Source organism: Canis aureus, chromosome 37 (assembly GCF_053574225.1).
Source record: "Canis aureus isolate CA01 chromosome 37, VMU_Caureus_v.1.0, whole genome shotgun sequence".
Taxonomy (NCBI): domain Eukaryota; kingdom Metazoa; phylum Chordata; class Mammalia; order Carnivora; family Canidae; genus Canis; species Canis aureus.
The window spans coordinates 7,847,885-7,870,289 of record NC_135647.1 but is presented as its reverse complement, the minus strand read 5'-3'; the positions used below and the strand labels follow the sequence as shown (position 1 = coordinate 7,870,289).

At 40.9% G+C, this 22,405-nt stretch overlaps 1 protein-coding gene across 1 annotated transcript in view; it reads right to left on the bottom strand.

Annotated features, from left to right (window-relative positions):
- Window positions 1-22,405, bottom strand: part of MBOAT1 (membrane bound glycerophospholipid O-acyltransferase 1) — a 113,661-nt gene that overhangs the window by 54,524 nt on the left and 36,732 nt on the right. Inside the window, exons 2-3 of the mRNA XM_077886397.1 lie at window positions 1,877-2,022; window positions 569-646 (exon numbers count right to left, since the gene is read on the bottom strand). Of these exons, the coding sequence (XP_077742523.1) occupies window positions 569-646; window positions 1,877-2,022 (224 nt within the window). The remainder of the gene's footprint in view (window positions 1-568; window positions 647-1,876; window positions 2,023-22,405) is intronic.

Sequence of the window (22,405 nt, the reverse complement as noted above, 5' to 3'; positions counted from 1 at the left end):
AGTACAGAAAGTTTCGACATAGGTACACTGCTGGAAAACCACAGCCAAATTCAAGGTAACATATCCATCACCCCCATGCTTCTTCCTGCCTCTCTGATTACTTTCACGTCTCTCTGTACCGTCCTACCCAGGTAAGCTCTGATCTGCTCTCTATCACTACAGGTAAGTTTGCATTTTCAAGAACAGAATTTGTGTGGCTTCCTTCTTCCTGCATATTTATTTCAAGGATTCATCCATGTGATTGTGTGTTATCAGTCATTCATTCCTTTCTATTGCTGAGTAGTATCCCACTGTGGTGGCCATTTGGACTGTTTCCAGTTCGTGGCTACCACAGGGCTGCTTCTACTTTGACACCTGAGACTTCCCACCACTTTTGCAAAGCTTCCTCTGAATACTTCCAGTGTTTAAGGGCCCCCCTCTCTCTTTCTGATATCCCAGAGATATGGGATATTCCACTTAGGATATGCCACTGTGGCAGGCAAATAGGGAAGGTGCCCCTTTATCCTGGAAACACATTTCAGAGGTCATGAAAAACCTCACCTTGCCTGGTTCACTCCCAGAATCTTACCTGTGAATACTGGATACACTTGCAGTGACCATGATCCCGTAGCACATTAACACCAGCACAAAAAGATGTACAGAGTACCTTTAAAACATTATGGAGAGAAGGGGGAACACTGAATACACTCGGAATTAGCATACCTACTGGATACCCATGCTCCTGCTCAGCACCCCCCCCCCGGCAAAAAGCATGTGATCCATTACCTCGTGTTTATGTAAGAGAAAATAAATCAAGTATTTTTGCTCTGTGTAATTAAGGTACTACATCTTGAAATGACAGGAGGAAGTCATGGCATGGTCTGCCAACTGCAGTGCTAGTGATGTCAAGAGCCCATAAATGGAATGCTGATGCTTTTGCACACATACAGCTGAGAATGCAGAAGAGTTCTTTTCTCAAAACTTATTGTTATTGTTGTTTTGCTTTTAAAACACCAGGACCCTAAAATCTTTAAAAAGGTGGTGGGGGGGGGGGTGCAGCCTGGGTGGCTCAGCAGTTTAGCGCCACCTTCAGCCCAGGGTCTGATCTTGGAGACCCGGGATCGAGTCCCACTTCGGGCTTCTTGCATGGAGCCTGCTTCTCCCCCTGCCTGTGTCTCTGCCTCTCTCTCTCTCTGTGGGTCTCTCATGAATAAATAAATAAAATCTTAAAAAAAAAAATCAGGACTCAAACTGACCTTTCCCAGATATCAAGATTTTCACCTGACAGCTGATTCAAAATATGTATCATCCTTTCTCAAATTTTTATTGAAGAGTAGTATTCTAGTATTCTGAATGAATTCACAAATTTAGGTTGTATGTTGTATGTCTAGAAATGTTGGTTCCTAAAATTTTTTCCCTGAGAAGTGTCACTCCCACGGTAACCGGTCCATTTATGTAGTGGAGAAGTGTCATCTATGGGCTCTCTCTGTTGAGCTATGACTCGCATTTCCTCAAACCAGCACTAAAACTATTATTCTACTCCAGGCATAGGACTAACACCGATTAGCTCTAGCAGTAATGCAAGAAAAACACCATCAATATCTACAACAGATAGGAAAGGTCCCTCACCCAGAAAATGAAACCTTGATCCATTTACATGACCCAGGGTGAAATCAATAGAAGCATAACTTATAGAAAAATTCACTGAACTGACTTCTAACGGGTAGTTTATTGGTTCTAGGTTCTTACCGCTAATGGACATTCCTGGAACATCTCCATTAGTTTATAATAACAGTAAATATATTTCTTTCCTTGGTGCCTGGGAAATGCCAAGGGTATTGCCACAAAGAGTATTACCCAAAGGATAAAGATTAGTATTCCTGAGGCTCATACTCACCAGCCAAAACAAAAGATGACAAAATAGATGCCAAAAATGGTGACAAGTGCGTGCCGGACATCGGGACTGGTTTTACCAGGACTTAAGTAGATGCGGAACCAGAAAGCAGCAAACAAAGCAAAGAGCTGGCATGCCACAAAATTCACCTGTACAGGGGAAAAAAGAGAGAGAGAGAGAGAGAGAGAGAGACTCAAAACCTTTACCCTTTTACCTGTGTAAGTTCTCTTTACTCTTTTCAGATTTCCAGAGCAAAGGGCCTCTAAGACTTGGCCTTGGATTTTTTTCTCAGCAGCGTGTTCATTTGGAAAAGGTTCAGGGGCTAAAAATTAACCATGCCTTCATCTGGTGTAAGAAGTGAGGAACCTGAGTTATGTTTCCAATCCTTTAAAACTAGCCAAGGTTGCTTTTCCACCCATACAAAGAGGGCTTTTTAATGTAAAAGGACCTCAGTGATGGTGAGGTCAGTTTACTGGGTCTCTTTTGCCCCACCCCATGCTCACCCACAGCATGATCTTAAAATAAAGCACGTGTTCCCTTAGAGACACAAATGAATCAAATCCATGACGCTGTCTTCATTTAATACCTAAGAAACTAAATCCGTCTCTCCAAAGTAATCATCAGCTGTTTTGACTCTAGTTTTTCTCATTTTTTTAAGATTGTATCTGTTTATTTGAGAGAGAGAGTATGGGCATAACTTGAGGGGAGGGGAGGGAGAAGGAGAAGCAGACTCCCTGATGAGCAGGGAGTCTGACACGGGGCTTGATCCCCAGACCCCGGGATCATGACCTGAGCCTAGGGCAGACTTAACCTACTGAGCCCACCCAGGTGCCCCTAATTTTTCTCATTTTAAATTAACACCAAATCAACAAGAGCATTGGTCAAGTTCAAGGGGTAGCGTTAAAAATCCATATATAAAACAAAAGAACCTCGGGGTGCCTGGGGGCTCAATCAGTTAACCACCGTCTGCCTTCAGCTTAGGTCATTATCCCAGGGCCCTAGGATGGAGCCCCAGGTCGGGCTCCCTACTCAGCGGGGAGCCTGCTTCTCCCTCTCCCTCTGCCCCTCCACCCTTGTTTATGCTCTCCCTCCTTCTCAAATAAAGTCTCAAAAAAAAAAAAAAGAAGAAGAAATTAGCCTCCCTTTAAACTTCCTGCCAATTATGCAAAACAGGCAACAAATTCCCTAGAAAAATCCCACTGATTTCTCTGTCAAAAATATTAGACCTAAAGGAATATATAAAATAATTCCCTGATACCCATGGGAAAGATCAGCTGATCTTTCAAGTGATGTAACCATCAGCGACAACCGGAAAAGTGGATCAACCTTCTCAAGAGTATTCAGAATGAAAACTTCACTTTTAGAAGACACTTAACATAAAAGGGAGCAAGGATATAGATATCTATATAGAGCCTCAAATTTAGTCTCCACAGTCCCTTACACTACAGAAAACTGTGGCTGTTGGTGAAATTCATTAGGGCTGTCGCCGCGGTGGGGCTGGAGGGGGCAACATCGGTGCCCCCTGAGTTCATTTTGTTTTCCCAGTAAAAATCAAGGCTACTATGGACTCCTGATAATCCACAGAAATGCTTTTGAAGAATATTTTGTTTCATTTTTTTATTTATTTTATTATTACCATTTTATTAGGCTCTATGTCCAGTACGGAGCCCAACTCGGAGCCTGAACTCACAACTCTGAGATCAAGACCCGAGCCAAAATCAAGAGTCAGCTGCTTAACCGAGTCATCCAGGCAGCCCTTCTGTGTCATTTTTAAAAATTGTGAATTCCCACCGCCCTCTATTAGAAGATCATTGTTCACTGAAGTTTCCAAAAACTATACCCGCTCTTGCCTGCCATCGCTTTCTTGTTTTTTCAAATATTTTATTTATTTTTTTCATGAAAGACACAGAAAGAGAGGGAGAGACATAGGTAGAGGGAGAAGCAGACTCCCTGCAGGGAGCCCGATGTGAGACTCGATCCCAGGACCCAGGGATCACACCCTGAGCCAAAGACAGAAGCTAAACCACTGAGCCACCCAGGTGCCTCTGCCACCACTTTTTATCCTGAAAGCCAGAGAGGAGGTGAATTGTGATCCGAGCCTACGTGTTACGGTCATACCTTTTTTTTTTTTTTAACTTAAATGCAATTGCCAACATACAGTACGTCATTAGTTTCAGATTTAGAGTTCAATAATTCATTCATCAGTTGTGGATAAAACCCAGTGTTCATCACATCACGTGCCTAGCTTAATGCCCACCACCCAATTATCCCATCTCCCCACGAAGTCCTACCTTTTTATGTAGCCTAAATACACCAACAGCAACCCTCTCTCACACACAAACACCCAATGGAGAGAAAAATAACCATCTTAGCAAGGTTCAAAATATAAAGGAATTGGCAACCATAAAGTTGAAGTTAGGATCATCTGTAGGTGATCAATCAAATATTCTTTCATTCTCTCAGCCACAGAGGAACATAGTCATTTAGGAGAGCATCCAAGGGGAAATCTGTTCCATAACTTTGGGTTGGCCAGTAATTACTGAGTGCCCCTGCACATGAGGAATGATCCAAAGGGTAGAGTAGTGCTTTCTCAAGTGTAGTCCCCAGACCAGCAGCATCAGCATCACGTGGATAACTGTCAGAAATGCAAATTCTTATGTCCCACCTGAGACCTACTAAATTAGACGTTCTCAAGGTGGGCTGCTTTAAAGGCCCTCCAAGGGATGGTGATGCACAGTTACTTTGAGACGCAGTGAGATAGAGGAGAAAGGAGCCACCGCCCTTGCCTTCAGGAGCTTATACTCTGAGAAAGAGGGTAACAACCTACAAGTGATCATAAAGTAACAATAACATTGTGTGAACTTACTACATTATCATTCTCTTATATTATGTGCCCTTTAGATCCAAAGTAAGTAACAAGAAGTTTCATGGCTAAGGAAGGAGGAGACTCAGGCTAATAATCAGGAGGAAAAAAATGTTTAGGTAAAAACTGGAAGGCAAAGGGGGAGATGGTGGTTAAGGACATTAAAAATACTGCTGCTGGGGTCCCGTCCCCAGGCCTTCTGATATAACTGGCCTGGCATCAGGACTTTCTGATGCATCCAGATGGTTCTGGTAAGCAGGCAAGATAGAGAACACCTGCTTTAGCAGACTAAAAGATAGAGACCCCCCCCCCACACACACACACACAGAGGTACCCAGGAGGAACTAGGCTTTCCCAGAAAGAAGAAAGGCACAAGTAGAGGATGGGAGGATGGGACCATAAAGGCTGCAGGGCAGGGATGAGATGGAACAGATTTAAGCTTGGTGGCTGTCACTCAGCTGGCCCAGACTTCCTCAGCCCCCCGACAGTCATCAGCTGGGTTGTCTTAAAGAAAGTGGGTCCCTGCTGCCCTCCAAGGAAGAATAAGGCTCACCGTGCAAAAATTCCATCTCATCTTGTCATTCCAGCGATCGATAAAGAAATGAAGAAGTGAAGACTGCTTGGGTCACTGACGCTATCTGCCATCTTTCAGCCACCATAATCTCACCTGGACCTGACTGAATGCCCTAGTTCTGACTCTCAGGTATCAGCTGGGCAGCCTTAGGTAATTCCTTGAATAATTCTACAAACATTCACAGGTTGACTCTACATGCCAGGTATTGGGGATAGTGGGCAAGAAACTGTCACTACCACCAAGTCAAGAAGACTGACACGCTCTGGGTTTCAGTTTTTTTGGAGGGGGTTGCCAAACGTGATTTGGTAGACCTGGTCTCTAATGTCTTTTCTGGCTCTAATGGCCCCTGATGCTAATCTAACCTGAATCCTTTAACTGTTAGTAGTTCATGTTTAAATGCAATACTTCGCTAGGGACTGCAAGCTTCCTCCTCCACACAGACACAACCCACTCCCTCATCCTCTTCCCGGGAGTGAGTCATGGACGGCTATCTGAATGTTCCCTGGCAAACTGTTCCAAGGCAAAAGTGGAAACACAGCAGCACTGCTTAGTTCTACAGGAGGCTTCTAACAGAACTGCTTTTCCACTATCAGATGTATATCTTAAAAGGCACAAATTGAACCAGTTAGACACCACTTCGCACCCATTAGAATGGCTATTATTTAAAAAAAGAAATACATGTTGGCAAGGATGAGGACATTAGAACACTTCTGCATTGCAAGTAGGAATGTAGGATGGTGCAGCCACTGTGGCGGTTCTCCAAAAAATTAAACCTACCATTATACATTATATATATGATCTGGCAAATCCACTTCTGGGTATTTACTCAAAAGAACTGAAAGTGGGATCTTGAAGATATATTTCTTCACCCATGTTTGTAACAGCTCTATTCACAATAGCCAAAAGGTGGAATCAACCCAAGCATCTATCAACGGATGAATGGATAAACAAAATGTGGTATAACAGGAGATCCCTGGGTGGCTCAGCGGTTTAGCACCTGCCTTTGGTGCAGAGCATGATCCTGGAGTCCCGGGATCAAGCCCCACATCGGGCTCCCTGCATGGAGTCTGCTTCTCCCTCTGACTGTGTCTCTGCCTCTCTCTCTCTCTCTGTGTCTCTCATGAATAAATAAATAAAATCTTTTTTTTAAATGTGGTCTAATACACAATGGAATATTATTCAGCCTTGAGATGGGAGAAATTCTGACATATGCCACAACATGGATAAACTTTGAGGGCATTAAGCTAAGTGAATAATGCAGTCACAAAAGGAAAACTATTGTATGACTCCACTTAAATGAAGCACCTAGAATACAGCAGTTAAATTCATTGAGACTGAGAGTAGAAAGGTGATTCATAGTAGACAGACTGAGGGGTGGGGGGAATGGGGTTATTATTTAACAGATACAGAGTTTCAGTTTTGCAAGATAAAAAGAATTCTGGAGATGGGTGGTGGTGATGGTTGCATAACAATGGGAATGTGCTTAATGCCACTGAGCTGCACTGTATGCTTACAAATAGTTAAAATGGAAGGTTTTATATTTTGTCTATTTTACCACAAAAATTTTTTTTAAACTATAGGCTGAAGCATGATACCAATTTCTTTGCATTTGCTACTTCATATCAACTCTAGTAGCTGGAATGAACTATGACCATCTCTGCAGCCGATGGGGGCAGGCTGCCATGACACTAATTCATATAGGAACAGAATGAGATAATTACTTCTTTCCTCTATATATATAGGACCAATAAAATTGGAGGCATTGTTTTTCAGAAACACAACTCAAAATGTGTTTTGATTTAATGTATAGGATCTGCTTCCAAATAATCTTGAAGGGATGGGGAGAGTGGAGGGAGTACAAATCAGTGGTTCTCAGGGGAAGACTTGCTCCCTAGGCAACATTTTTGGTTGTCATAACCAGAAGAAATGCTACTGGTATTTAGTGGGTAGAGGATAATATCTGAAGAGGCACAGGACAGCCCCCCACAACAAAGAATATTTTGACCCAACAGGTCAGGAGAGCCAGTGTTAACAAATCATGGTATAGATGAAACAAGATTGGCCATGAGCTGAAAAGTGAGTGCTGAGCATAAGAACGCTGATCCTACTAACTTCTCCACTTCTGTGTGTGTTTGAGCCTTCCCATAACAAACAGGTTTTAAAAATTACACAACTCTGGCAAGCAAATCACTGGCCTGAGATGATAGATACTAAACTCTGGTGACTACCAGAAGTTGAAACTACCCAAATTGGAGAAACACCTAAGTTAGTGAGGTAATAGATATACGTAAGTACAGAAACAAATCAAAGTGATAAAGGGATCCTGTCTTCTTAAATAGTAAAAACAATAATAACAAAAGCCTTTTATGAAATGATCAAACTTCCAGAAGAAGCATGTCAAATTACCATTACAAAAGAAATAGATCTACCTTCAAATAATAACCACATGAAGGGCTCATGACCCCGCATCCCACAACCAACAATAGATCCAGGTGTTGCAAGAATTGACCTAGAGCCGAATATCTGGCTTCAAAACCAGGATCCACCATTTACTGCCTGAAGAGCTACAAGAGCTTGCTGCGCTTCGACTCTTAGTTCATTTGATGGGGGTAATAGTGGTGGTACCACTTCACAGGCTTGTTGGAACTAAATACGTAAGATTACTTCAAACAGTGCCTGGTGCTGACAAGCACCTGCTATTAATATTATTCTAATTAACATTAATAAATATCACTCTACACTCACTATGATAACGAATTATGTGTAGAATAACTCAATACACAGTAACTATTATTGAGCTATTACGAACTGGCTCCCCAGTGCCTGGTGCTGACAGGCACCTGCTATTAATATTATTCTACACCCACTATGATAACATAACGAATTAAGTGTAGAGTAACTCAACACACAGTAACTACTGTTGAGCTATTACGATCTGGCTTCCCCAGCCTCCTCCCTGCTGCCCCTGTATTGGTTCCCTTTCCCACCACATGTTCAGGCAGCAGCCAGAATTTTCCATGTGTCCTTTCTTCCACAGGGAGAGGCAATGCAGTCTACGACAAAGAGTCAATCTCTGGGTTTTCCAACTCCCAAGTTGGGTTTCGTAAACCTAAAGCAGAGAGAAATCTGAAAAAGTCTAAGCAGTCTCTACAAATATAGGAAAGAAGTCTGGAGGAATGATACAAGTATTTCCATAGGACACTGGTTGCCTGGCTTCTCAGAACGCAGCCCCAGGCGATGCCAGCAGTGCTTCCAAGAGGCTCAGAAGGTGATGAAGTACACAAACCAGAGGCATCACTCAGGCCCCTCTCCCAGGCTCCAGGAGCAGCTGAGAGACCGGCAGAGGGCTGACAGGCCTGAGAAGGTCTTGGGGTTGCACTGATGTGGATGCTAAGTGTGAACCTGCCCCCAGGAGCCACGGGAGACACTGCACGGTACAGGGGACAAAGCAGCAAAGAGAGGCCAACCCTCAAAACCAAATTGAGAGGCTCCACTCCAGCAGAGGCCAGCCAGCAAGGCCCCAGTGGCACAAGGACCTGAGGCCCTCACCATGGCTCCAAAGGTATGTGGACCCTTCAGGCTTAGCTTATTCCTAGGGGCAGGGGCAGACAAAACTTTAGGGAGCTGCTTATAACTGGCAATTTTGCTTGAAAGCTAAATAAAGTGCAGCAGGGAGGAATTTCAAAGTTACATTTTTTTGCATAGCTAGCCATGGCTGTAAATTTTCAACCAATCATCATCGCCGCTATTAGAAATGTGCACAAAATTTTACACAAAAATTTTTACCTCCGTATTATTTCCAGTCCCAAGAAGGAGGGACCTAAAAGTTCAACAACTAGTAAAGACACTGGTTAACATATGAAACAGCTCAAGGATGCACCTTGAGTTACAATCCTTCTTGAAAGCACTGTGCTGGTATTTGCTATAAGCTGCACATTCAACCAATTCCTGGAAATCCATCTGTTGGATAACAGAAGGTGAAATGTTGAGAAAATGTGAAGGTATTACTTATAAAACAAAATAAAGGAAGATCTACCTTTTAAACACAGGACACAGAGGATAGTAATTAGTGCGTAGACCTATGCAGTGTAACAGTATTAAAACTGGGCATGCAAAGTGCCTATAATCAGATGAAAAGCATTTGTTATAACTAATTAAAAAACACAGAGTATAAAATTGTATGTATGCTTACAACTATGTCAAAAAAAAAAAACTAATAGTGGCATTAGGAAAAAAGGCAAACGTACCACACAAAGTGGAAGTTGGCTATTTTGTCAGGTGACAGGAAACAAAGCAAATTTTCTGTAAATTTTTTTTTTACAATTTATAGTTGTAAACTCCATGTAGATTTTCACACACACACACACACACACACACACCATCAAGGCAATCTAGGAAACTTAAAAATCTGCATTTAGGGGTGCCTGGGTGGCTCAGTGGTTGAGTGTCTGCCTTTGGCTCAGATCAGGATTCTGGGGTCCTGGAATCGAGTCCTGCATCGGGCTCCCCACAGGAAGCCTGCTTCTCCCTCTGCCTATGTCTCTGCCTCTCTCTTGTGTCTTTCATGAGTAAATAAATAAAATCTTTAAAAAAAAATCTGCATTAAAATCCCTAAGCCTCAAGGTTGCATTTATTAGCACCAACTGCAGATAAAGTTCAGGGAAGAATTAGGCATAAGTAAAAAAAAACAACCTGTAACAAGTTTGCTCTTAAAGAAAAACACGTTCTATACATGGCAAAATGTCAAGGGTAACAGCGTGGACGGCCAGAAAGAATAAAATCTGTACCATGATGCTCTTGAATAAACTTCACAGTTAAAAGGAACATGTGCAACGTCTCTACTTTTGTGCTGACACACCCCCTCCGGAGCAGAAAAGAAAGCTGCGCTTTCATTTGTGATATTCAACAATATGCTCTGCACAATTAAAGTATTGTGTGGGTCCTTATGCACAAGGAAACAGGAGAGCACAGCTGTTTTGGTCAGTCTCTTCCACACACGCAAGCCTGACATACCTCAGATTCAACAGGAGCTCAATTTCCACGGCTCTTACAAGATTTCAAAGTCATTGCAAGAAAATAAAACACAAGCCCAAGGGTTTGACTCCCTATTTCACCAAAACACAAGCAAACTGTGCTGCAATTTTCTAATGTATGTCTTAAATCTTAAATCTTTCAGCAGTTATGTGCTGCTACAAAGGCATTATTTGGGGATTTCTGTTCCATGGCCTTCATATTCTTCCAACAAGAAACGAACTTTGCCAGGAGCAAAAAACATTGCCTTCTTCCTAATGAAGAGATGCAAGCAGTCTATTTTTAACAAACAGCAAATATTACAGTGCAAAATTATTTCCTCTACCATGGTGGCTCACCAATGAGGCCCAGGCGACCATCCAGGCCTGGAATGTTTCTCTCCAGCAACACTGCCTTATATGCTCCCAGACAAAACCAATCTAATTAAACAATTCCTTATTTAAAGGCCAGCCATTCCTCCTCCACAAACAGTACTCTCTTGCATTGCCTCCTACAAATAAATGTGGCTGGGGAAGATGACAAGAAATCCTATTCCCTTCTGCAGCACAGAACAAAAAGTGTTTGTACCATACTCTTCTGCTACTTTGCACTTTCAAAGAGATCCTTGTGACGCTTTTGTTCCAACGCCTTGGAACCTCAGCAAGAAGTCCTTTTAAATGTGTAACGAGCTGATTTTTTTCGAAGCTTGTCGATAAGCAAATATCATTTAAAGTTGATCATCCACGTGTGTGGTTTAAAACGAAATGGGCTTTTAGTGACCCACCATAACCATACATGCCATTCATCCAGTGCTCACCACGTGTCGGGTGCAGTGCTAAACCCCATGTAAACGATTTAAGCTTTGTAAAAACTTTTTGAAGTAGCTTCCTCCCTATTTCACACGTGAGGAGGATGAAAACCAAAACGGTTATGTACAGTGGCTGGATTCACAAAGGGTTAGGATTTCAACATCTGGATTTGGTGGGGGACCACGATTCAACCCCATCATACCGCTCAGTAAAAATCCTTTACTCAAACAGCTGGAATGAAACACACTTCATTTCCCTTGCACCCACGTGTGGAAAGTGAGCAAGCCCCAAAGGCAAGGCTGTGAGGAGCTGTGAGTCTTGGCATATGTGGAAGCCTCCTACACCCCAGAAGGGTCTCTCGGCCCACCCACAGGAGAGGGGTGTCCCTGCCCCCTGCCTCCCTGACCCCACAGCTATCAACAGCTCATTGGCAGGGGCGCCTGGGTGGCTCAATTGGTTAAGCATCTACCTTCAGCTCAGGTCATGATCCCAGGGTCCTGGGATCAGGCCCCACATCAGGCTCCCTGCTCAGGAGGGAGTCTGCTTCTCTAGCTCCCTCTGCCCTCTTCCTTCTGCTCCTGCTCTCAGGCACTCTCTCTCTCAAATAAATAAATACTTAAAAAAAAAAAAAAGCTCATTGGCCTACAATGGCTTTACACAACCCGCAGGCTTTGTTTAAAACACACAAGTTTTAAGTAATAACAATAGGCATTTATTGGGCATGTACATTTACTGAGCTCAACAAATGTTGGCTGTGATACTAAGTGCTTCACACCCATTACCTGACTTAACCTTGTTGGCAAGCCTCAATGTCCTACCGAGGATCTCAGACACAACATAAAGGACTCCAAAGCTCCTCCACCACAGAGCAACATCAGGACTTAAACTGACATGCTTAGCCACTGCCTGCGATTGCCTCTCAAGATCTCCATTTAGTAGGGTGAGGAGGTGGGGCTCAAAGCCAGTTCCAACAACTCATCTCGGAGACTTCCACAGACTTTCTCTTTGGAGTTTGTATACTCACATCAGAAGCCTCCTTGCCCCCAGTCCCCAGTTCAGGGTACGTCATCCAGTCCCTCTGGAATGAGATAATCCCTCTCTTACTTCGAAGGGAAAAAAAATCCTGTATTCTTGGCTCATTTACACTGCACAGGAAGACTTGCAGCTTGCCCTATTCTGTAAATATTGTGTCATGTATTAGTTATGATTTAAAATTAAAACACTTTAAAAATGAACTCCAATGGATATAGGGGCAAAAAAATGTTTATGCTGTCTGTTTAGCCATGGCAGAGTAAAACCTGAAAATATGTGCATGACATCTTTTTTTAAGGATCTGTCTCCAGCTTACCTCCCACCCCATAAATCATATACTTCTAATCCTGGGCCAAGGAGGCAGGAAGACTGAATAGAATTCAGGACCATTGGAGGAGTCCTGTAAACCCTGTCCACAGACAGCCACCTATATATCCTCTGGAGATGTGATCTGCCCACTAGAATGAATTTCATTGTTAGCCAGTCGAAAGTGACAACAACAGCAACACGATAATAATAACTAGCAGCAGGGTGTGTACCACATCCCAGGCACTGCTTTAAGTCCTCCTGTGTTACTCCTTCAACATTCACAACTTCTTGAGGCTCTTTGAGGCACAGTAAATTTTAAACAAAAGTAAATTAAGTCACAGAGAAGTTAAAACATTTTCACAAACATCACATACCTAGTCATTGGCAACACTAGAATTTAAACTCAGGGATTCTGGATCCAGAAACAATTTGCTTAGCCACCATGGATGATTCACTTAATTAAACCTTCACCTGTCCTTCCAACATCTCATTTTCCAGGTGAGAGAAGTGAAGCCCAGAGACTGTCAATGACTTGGCCTGGGTCACACAGCTATCGAGTGGCTGTTCTCAGAGCTGAGAACTAAGGTGTCCTGACTCTGGTCCAGTGTACCTGCTTGCAATTCTTTACCAGCCTTGGATGTGGGATGGAAGTAAGATGGGATGCAGGAGGTCTGAGAGGACCGTCTCAGAATAAGGTCTGAGTGAACCCTAAGACTTGAACCCTAAGACTAACAGTGGGAAGAAGGGACAGAAGTACAGAAGGAAGCACCACTTAACTAGGAAGTGTAATGTTTGGGGCAACTTTACCTTACTAAGATCTAACTGACATATAACAAATTAGTTTCAGGTGTACCAAAAAAGATCTGATATTTAATATCAAAACTTAAAATATATATATATAATAAAAATATATATAAATATGTAAATATAAATAAATATATTTTTTAAAGTTTTTATTTATTCACTTATTTAAGTAATCTCCACACCCAACTTAGGGCTCGAACTCACGACCCTGAGAACAAGAGTCACATGCTCTTCTGACTGAGCCAGCCAAGTGCCCCTTGATATTTTTGTGCATTATGATATGATCACCACAATAAGCCAATTAACATCCATCACCACACATTGTTACAGTTCTTTTTCTGGTGACAAGAATTTTTAAGATCCATCTCTTAGCAACTATCAAATACACAACACAGTATTGTTAATGACGGTCGCCATACTGTATATTACATTTCCATGACTGGTTTTCAACTGGAAGTTTGTGCCTTTCAATGCCCTACACCCATTTTGCCCACTCCCCAGCCCCTACCTCTGGCAACCATCAATCTGTTCTCTGTATCTATGAGTTCTGGGATATTTTTTAGATTCCACATATGTGAGCTCATGATATTTGTCTTTCTCTATCTTGTTTCATTAGCATAATGCCCTCAAAGTCCATTAATATTGTCACAAATGGCAATTTTCCTTTTTTATGGCTGAGTAATATTCCATCACACACACATACATATGCATATGCACTTTCTTTAACCATTCAAACATCAATGGACACTAAGGTTGTTTCTACATGTTGGCTATTGCAAATAATGCTGCAATGAATATAGGGGTACAGATATCTTTTCAAGTAAAGAGCTTGCATTTCTTTTGAATAAATACCCAGAAGTGGAATTGCTAGATCATATGGTAGTTCTATTTCTAATTTTTTGAGGAACATGCATACCATCTCCCATAGTGTTTGCACCAAATTACACTCCCACCAATAGCCCATGAGGAGAACTCCCACCATGAGGAGAACTTTACTCCACATCCTCACCAACACAGATTATTTCTTATTCTTTTGATAACAGCCGTTCTGACAGGTGTGAGGTGATAGCTCACTGTGCTTCTGATTTGCATTCTCTGATGATGAGTGATATCAAACATCTTTTTTCATGTGTCTGTTGGCCATTTTTCTTTGGAAAAATGTTTATTCAGTTCCTCTGCCCAAATTCTAACCAGATTATTTTTTGCTATTGAGTTGTATGAGTTCTTTATATATTTGGGATACTAACCCCTTATCACATATGTGATTTGCAAAATATCTTCTCTGAATTGCTAGGCTGACTTTTGATGCTGTTGATGATTTCCTTTGATGTGTAACTTTTTAGTTTGATGTAGTCCCACTTGTTCACTTTTCGATTGCTTTTGTTTTTCGCCTCAAATCCAAAAGATCATTGCCAAGACCTACATTAAGGAGTTTACTGCTTATGTTTTCTTGTAGGAGTTTTACGGTTTCAGGTCTTACAGTCAAATCTTTAATCCATTTTGTGTATGGTGAAAGATAGTGGTCAAGTTTCATTCTTTTGCATGTGGTTGTACAGTTTTCCCATCATCTACTGGAAAGACTGTACTTCCCCCATTATACATTCCTGGTTCCTTTGTTATAAATTAATAGACCGTTAATTTGTAACATGGTTTATTTCTGGGTTTTCTAGTCTGTTCCATTAAACTGTTTTATACCAATACCACAGTGTTTTGTTACACCTTTGTAGAATACTTTGAAATCAGAAAGCATGATGCCTCTAGCTTTGTTCTTCTTTCTCAAGACTGATTTAGCTATGGTCTTTTGTGACTCTATACAAATTTTAAGATTGTTCTGTTGCTGTGGAAAATGCCATGGAATTTTGATAGGGATTGCATTAAATATGTAGATTGCTTTGGATAGTATGGACATTTTAACAATATTCATTCTTCTAATCCAAGAGCATGGTCTATCTTTTCAATTATTTCTGTCCTCTTCAATCTTTTTCATCAATATCTTATAGTTTTATTTTGTTTTTTAAGATTTTATTTATTTATTCATGAGAGACACAGAGAGAGGCAGAGACATAGGCAAAGGGAGAAGCAGGCTCGCTGCAGGGACCCTGATGCGAAACTCGATTCCAGGACTCCAAGATCACAACCTGGGCCAAAGGCAGACATTCAACCACTGAGACACCCAGGTGCCCCAATATCTTATAGTTTTTAATATACAGGTCTTTCACCTTTTTGGTTAAATTTATTCTGGTATCTTCTTTTTTATTTAATTGTGAGTTATTTTACTTTATCTTTCTGATAGCTAATTATCAGTGAGTAGCAATACAACAGATTTCTGTACATTGATCTCATATCTTGCAACTTACTGAATTAATTTACCAGTTCTAACAGTTTTTTGGTACAGTCTGTAGGGTTTTCTATAGAACATGTCATTTGGAATTAGAGACAGTTCTACTTCTTTCTAATTCTGATGCCTTTTGTTTCTTTTTCTTGCCTAACTGCTCTGGCTAGGATTTACACTACTGTGTTGAATAAAAGTAGTGATAGCAGGCACCCCTGCCTTATTCCTGACTTAAGGAAAGCTTTTACCTTTTCACCACTGAATATGATATCAGCTGTGGTTTTATTATAATGGCCTTTATTATTGTGAGAATTGTTCCCTCTATACCCACTTTGTCAATTTTATAATAAATGGATGCTGAATTTTGTCAAATGCCTCTGCATCTATAGAGATGGCCATATGATTTTATCCTTCATTTTGTTAATGTGGTGTGGTGTATCATGTTGATTGTTTGTAGATGCTGAACCATCCCTGCATCCCTGGGATGAATCCTACTTGATCATGACATCTGAATTTTGTCATATTGTTGAATTTGGTTTGCTAATATTTGTTGAAGACTTTTGCATCTCTGTTTTCCAGAGAGATTAGCCTATAATTTTCTTTTCTAGTGGTGTCTTTGTCTGGCTTTGGTTTCAGAGTAATGCTGGCCTCATAACATTAGTTTGGAAGTATTCTCTCCTCTTCTGTTTTTTGAAAAAGTTTAAGGATTGGTATTAATCCTCCTTTTTAATGTTCAGTAGAATTCACCAGTGAAACCATATGGTCCAGGATTTTTGTTTGTGGAGAGGTTTTGTGTGTTTTTGTAAAGATTAGAGAGAGAGAGAGAGAGAGAGAGAGAGAGAAGGGGCAGAGGGAGAGAATCCTCAAGCAGACTCCCTGCTGAGTACAGAGGGCTCAATCTCACAACCCAAGAGATCACAACCTGTGCTGAAACCAAGAGTCAGACCCTCAACCAAGTGAGAACCACCCCAGTGTCCCTGTGGGGAGGTTTTTGATTACTGGTTTGATTACGGCTTTATAATCTTGACCAGGGCCTGGATGTCAAATTTTACACACAGATAGAGATCACCACCAGAAGCAGGTGTGTGTGTGTGTGTGTGTGTGTGTGTGTGTGTGACAGGCAGTTTAGCAAGTCCATTTTAGAGTAATTAAAGATTTTAATTCAGTCATAAAATATACAAGAGAATCTTAGACTATTAGCAATTATCTGGAGCAAGCCCCTCATTTGTAGGTAAGGAAAATAGCCCACAGAGGGGAGACTATGGCAGGAGGCTCCTAACTCTACAGACAGATCTGCTTCCACCTTATAAATAGATTCAGATCTCCATGCCCAACATGACCTACAATATCTTTATTAATACTTTGTTGATATACCTGCTGGCTGACTAACTGGCTACATTTTGGCTCCCTGACACTCATCACCCCATCACAGAAGAGCTTTCTTAACTATAGGAAGAGCTACTAAAAAGGTCTAGTGCACTGTACACCCCACTTTTTGTAGAAGGTTTAAAAACAAATTGGAAAACCAATTGATTCATACAGAACAGACAAAAGTCATCCAAAGTAATCAAACTATTATCCTATATTATGAGAACTAAATGAAATATAACAAAAGAATTTCAAGTTTTTCTTCCAGGCATCTAGCAAAACTATACCAAAATGAAGTCAATTGAAAAAAAGTAGTGGTTATTTTTCATTTCATTTTATGTTCCTATAAAAAAATTAATAAACACTTATTTTAACAACTGAAAGACACAAAAATATACAGTGAAAAAACCTATGGTCCCCCCCATTCCCAACCTTCTACACACACCACCCACCATATTTCTTTGCAAACTGGAGTCAATTTTTTAATATTTTTATCTATATCTATAAAAATGTACCCATACATGTTGGTTTTTCCTTTAATATAATCATGGTATTGATTACATGGTAATCATGTAATTCAATGCTTCACTTAATAAAATATCAGACATCTTTCCAGGTCTACTCACATTGAGCTTGTATGCACTTTTTAAAACTTCATGGTATTCCATAATATGTGTTAGAGTGGGGAATGTTTTAGTTTTCCATAGAATGATTTCCATAAAAATAATTTCCACTCTATTCCCTAGAAGGGAAAATATGAAAGGTATCTAACCTGACCGTCCTCAGTCCTTCCTTTCCTGGGACGGATGTATGACTTAGCCAACTGAATTTGAGAGGAAACACTGAACATGACTAGTTCAGACCTTCTGGGACTTCTCTCTTTAGGGTCAGGTCTGCATTTACAAAAGGCCTTCTCTCTCTATGCTCCCTGCTTTGTCCTTCCGAGGGGGTCTTGTGTGGTTGCCCAGCTACCAGTGTTCAGGGTTGAGGGGTAAGTCAGTCTCATTCAAGGGTAAAGAGAAAGGGAACCTACTGTGGTTTTATCATTAATAAAGGTAATCAACTTTATCATTAATAAAGGTAATATTTTGATCTTCCTCTGTCTCTTGGATTTATTTCCAAGTTGGTCCACATCCAGGAGGAAAGAAAAGGGCCTTATTAGTTTTCCAAAATTTCAATATTATGTTTATGACATAATTTACTCAAGTAGTTTCCAACCTCCAAGTGGTTTCCAGGGGTTTTCGGCCACTACAAACAGCACCATAAAAAATCCTTGTTGATATATAACTTTATGCTCTGAAGATTTTTGTCTGTAAGATGAAGTCCTAGGAGTTTAGTCAAATGGTATATATTTTTTTAATTTGATAAGTATGACCAGATACCTTCTCCAAAAGTTGGAAGAAATGTTTTACTCCCACCATCATATATGCCTATGGTCTTCTTTATCCTTCACCTTTGCCAGCACTGTATGCTATGAATCTGCTTAATTTTTTCAATCAGGTAGTAAACATTGGTATTGTAGTAATTCAATTTACATTTTCCTGACTGCTAGTTGATTTATCATTGACCTTTGGCCAATGACTTTATTGGCCACTACATTAACATTTTTAAGTATTTACTATAAAAAGGGAGAGTTATGCAGATGAATTAATAAGCACACAGATTTAACCAATAGTGATGGTATCTAGAATAGAGTGAAGAACACAAGCTATGAACTCAGCCTGCTGGAGACAGATCCCATCGTAACTCAACCCCTGGCTGGACAACCTTAGCCAAGTTACTTAACCTGTTTTTCAAATTCTTCCATAACATAAGCATGATAATAGACCTACTCTCACAGAATTAAATGAGTTAATACATGTCAAGTGATTAGCACACTGCTTGTTCAGTACATGCTAGATATTATCTTTTTTTTTTTTTTCCATCAAGCTGTTTTCCCAACACAGTAGCAAGGAGAAAAGCTCAAGTACTAATTATAGTTGACGAATGTCTCTACACATCCTTTAGTAGAAAGGATATAAATGATGAAACATACCCCCCAAAAAAAATCCCTGATGGCCTATCAAATGCATAATATTCTCCTGTATAGTCAAATATCTGTCCTATATGAAAACACAATTAATCCATCTTCTTTGCCAAATGAGATGAGCTTGTGACTGTGCTTTTAAAAGGCTACATTCATCCTTTTTTCTAACACTTTTTTTTTTTCAAATCTCATTACTTATTTTAAAATTCTTAGGCATACACATTGGAAATAGAATTAATCGAGAAACAGAAGCCCAACCAGCATGGAGCATGAATTAACTATATGATACCACAGTGTCATCTTTCTTATAAAAAAGTAACACACATGTGTACTCATAGACACACACTGCATTTGGTTATTTCACATCACTAAGGAGGCAGTGAGTACAAATAGCATCACTGTTTTCCCAGAGGATAAAATGCAGAGGTTAAATAAGGTTATTTAACAAGAGGGAAGGAAACAGACTCACAACTTGCCTCTCTCCCCAACAACTTATGTTGCTCCTAAACAAGAAAATCCAATTTGAACAACTTCTTTCCTGGTGGACTTAAGTAAAAACTTTACCTCTCCAAGGAAGATGCCCTCCACTGAACTATACACTTTCCTAACACCCATAATACTACTTGCTGTTGAAGATGATACTCAGTGAGATCTTTGGGGAAACGGAAAATGCAAAACCAGGACTATATTTTCTTATGCAATTCCCTAGGGTGTGACCAATTATCTGAGAGTGTTATGAAATTCTCCAAAGTCTCACCGCAGAATTAATTTTAATTTAGTTTACACTGAAAGTAAAACACACTACCATTTAGCTTTTATCAGAGAGAGACCTTGTGGGGCCAGGTGGGATACAACAGAGATATAACTCCTCCAACAGTGGAGAGACTACTGAAGGGCTGGTAGCCCTTGTATCCTGGCAGATCATTCTAAGAGGAAAATCTGCGATTTTGCTTGGTCCCTAGGAACAAATCTATTTTCAGCTCCTATTATGTAATCACCTTCTCTAGAATATGTGTTTGTAGCAAAAGGGAAATTGTAATGTGGACCAAGAGTCAAAGAAACCGTGCATCCTGTTTTTTTAAAAACAACAACAAAAACACCTTAGCCTATTCAACAGCAAACTATATACAGTTTTCAAAGGTAGGAAACAAATTTCCAACAAAGGTTAAAAATTTGTTTTCAAGTAATAAGCATGCTTTTCTTTGGTACCTATTAATTCTTCCACCTATGCAGTCATAGGGGAAAAGGGAAAGGATGGGATTTTATTCTAAAAACTGAATTCCATGGGACATCTGGGTGGTTCAAGCAGTTGAGCATCTGCCTTTGGCTTAGGCATGGTCCTGGAGTTCTGGGATCGCGTCCCACATCGGGCTCCTGCATGAGCCTGCCTCTCCCTCTGCCTGTGTCTCTGCCTTTCTCTGTGTCTCTCATGAATAAATAAATAAAATCTTAAAAAAAAAAACTGAATTCCAAAGAATCCCTAAAATCATACTCCATTTCTCAACCTCCCCTTCATGCCACAAACCATGGCCTATCCCTAATACCCCACAACTGCTCTGCCCAAATCACCACCATATTCTTGCTTGCCAAAGCCAAGGAACCATATCCAGTCTTTGCCTGCCAGGAACATATTTGACACTATACTTGACTCTACGCTCTTTCTTCTTGACTCCCTGATTCCACATTCTCTGTGTTGTCTTTACCTTTCTGATCACTTTTTATCTCTTTCCTTTGAGAGCTGCTCCCCTGTCACCTGCTACCACAGTGCCCTTCTGGAGGCCATCCTAGGCCAGCTTCTCTTCTCATACCACATTATATGCCAAGAGACCTCCCTTACTCCTGTGTCTCAAATATCAGCTGGAGAATCCCAAATCATTTTCTGCAGCCCAGAGGTTCTCCCTTGAATTCCTATACGTATATCCCCATGCCTGCTGGAATCTTTGCTTGGATAAACTACAGACACCTAAATTCCAGTATGTCCCTAACAGAGCTCATAATCTTTGCCTCCCATCTATTCCTCTTTCTGGGTCTCTGCTCAAGGGTGGGGCCCTTCAACCACCTGACTGCTTTCAGGCCAGAAACCAGAGAACTGTGCTTCTCTCTTACATGCCCCCTCCCAAACAGAACCAATCTCACTCTATTAATTCTACCTTCTAAATCTATCTTAAATCTGCATGTTCCCCTCTCCACATCTACCTTAATTCAGGCCACCATTCATTTCAACTCAACAATTTCCAACAGCCACTTGCTAATCTCCCTACCTCTGATCTTGTCCATCCCTCCCTCCCCTCCTCTGCAGTCCTTTGATTGTAGCTTAGAGGTCACCTCCTCTAGGAAGCCTTCCCTTCTCCTGCTCCCACTACACCTTCAGCTTCCACAATCACATCACTTCTTGTGCTCTGTTCTAAAGATCTCATTACCTGGACCAATAGATTCAAGAAGGCAGAGGTAACATCTATCCATCCTGTTGATCAATGTATGCATAGTGCCTGCTGTATATTAGGTTCTCAACAGTACAATGAATGAATGAAAGAAGAATGAATGGTATGCTCAGGAGCTAGGGGGTGAGTGGTCAGAGTGTTAAGAGAATACGAAAAGGTAGATAAAGGCAGGACAGAGAAAAGGTGAGAAAAGCTAAGAAAAGGCTCTGAAGACTATGCTTATTTTTTATTCTATAAGGAACATAGTGTCATACCTCTGCTAGGCATTCAGAAAATGTTTACTGGAAGGCATTTTTGAGATTACAAGAATGTTTTGGAGCTATGAATGACTTCAAGAAATGCTTTTCTTTAAGTTCCAAGTGTTAATTCTTCAAATTATTGACTCTTGATTTCAGCTCAGGTCATTATCTTAGGGTTGGAGATCAAGCCCCACATGAGGCTCTGCACAAGGCATGGAGCCTGCTTAAGATCCTCGCTTTCCTTCTCTCTCTGCCCCTCCCCCAACCCCCACTCCCGCAGGCGTGCAGATGTGCATGCTCTTCCTCTCTAAAAAAACAAAAACAAAACAAAACAAAACAAAAAAATACCACAACTTAATGGAAACATGTCATCAGAAATGATTAATGACTAATTTTGGAAAATATCTGAAAGAGTCAAAATACATTTTGCTGTTCATAAACAGGAGGACACAAAAGAGATTTAAAACTGTTTGACTTAGAGACGGACCAGAAATTGGACAACTGTTTAAGTCTGAGTACTACATGCAGAGCTAGGCAGTGCTGGTAAATATTTAGGAATCCTGGGTTTAAAATATAGAGAAATGGGGATCCCTGGGTGGCGCAGCGGTTTGGCGCCCGCCTTTGGCCCAGGGCGCGATCCTGGAGACCTGGGATCGAATCCCACATCGGGGTCCCGGTGCATGGAGCCTGCTTCTCCCTCGGCCTGTGTCTCTGTCTCTCTCTCT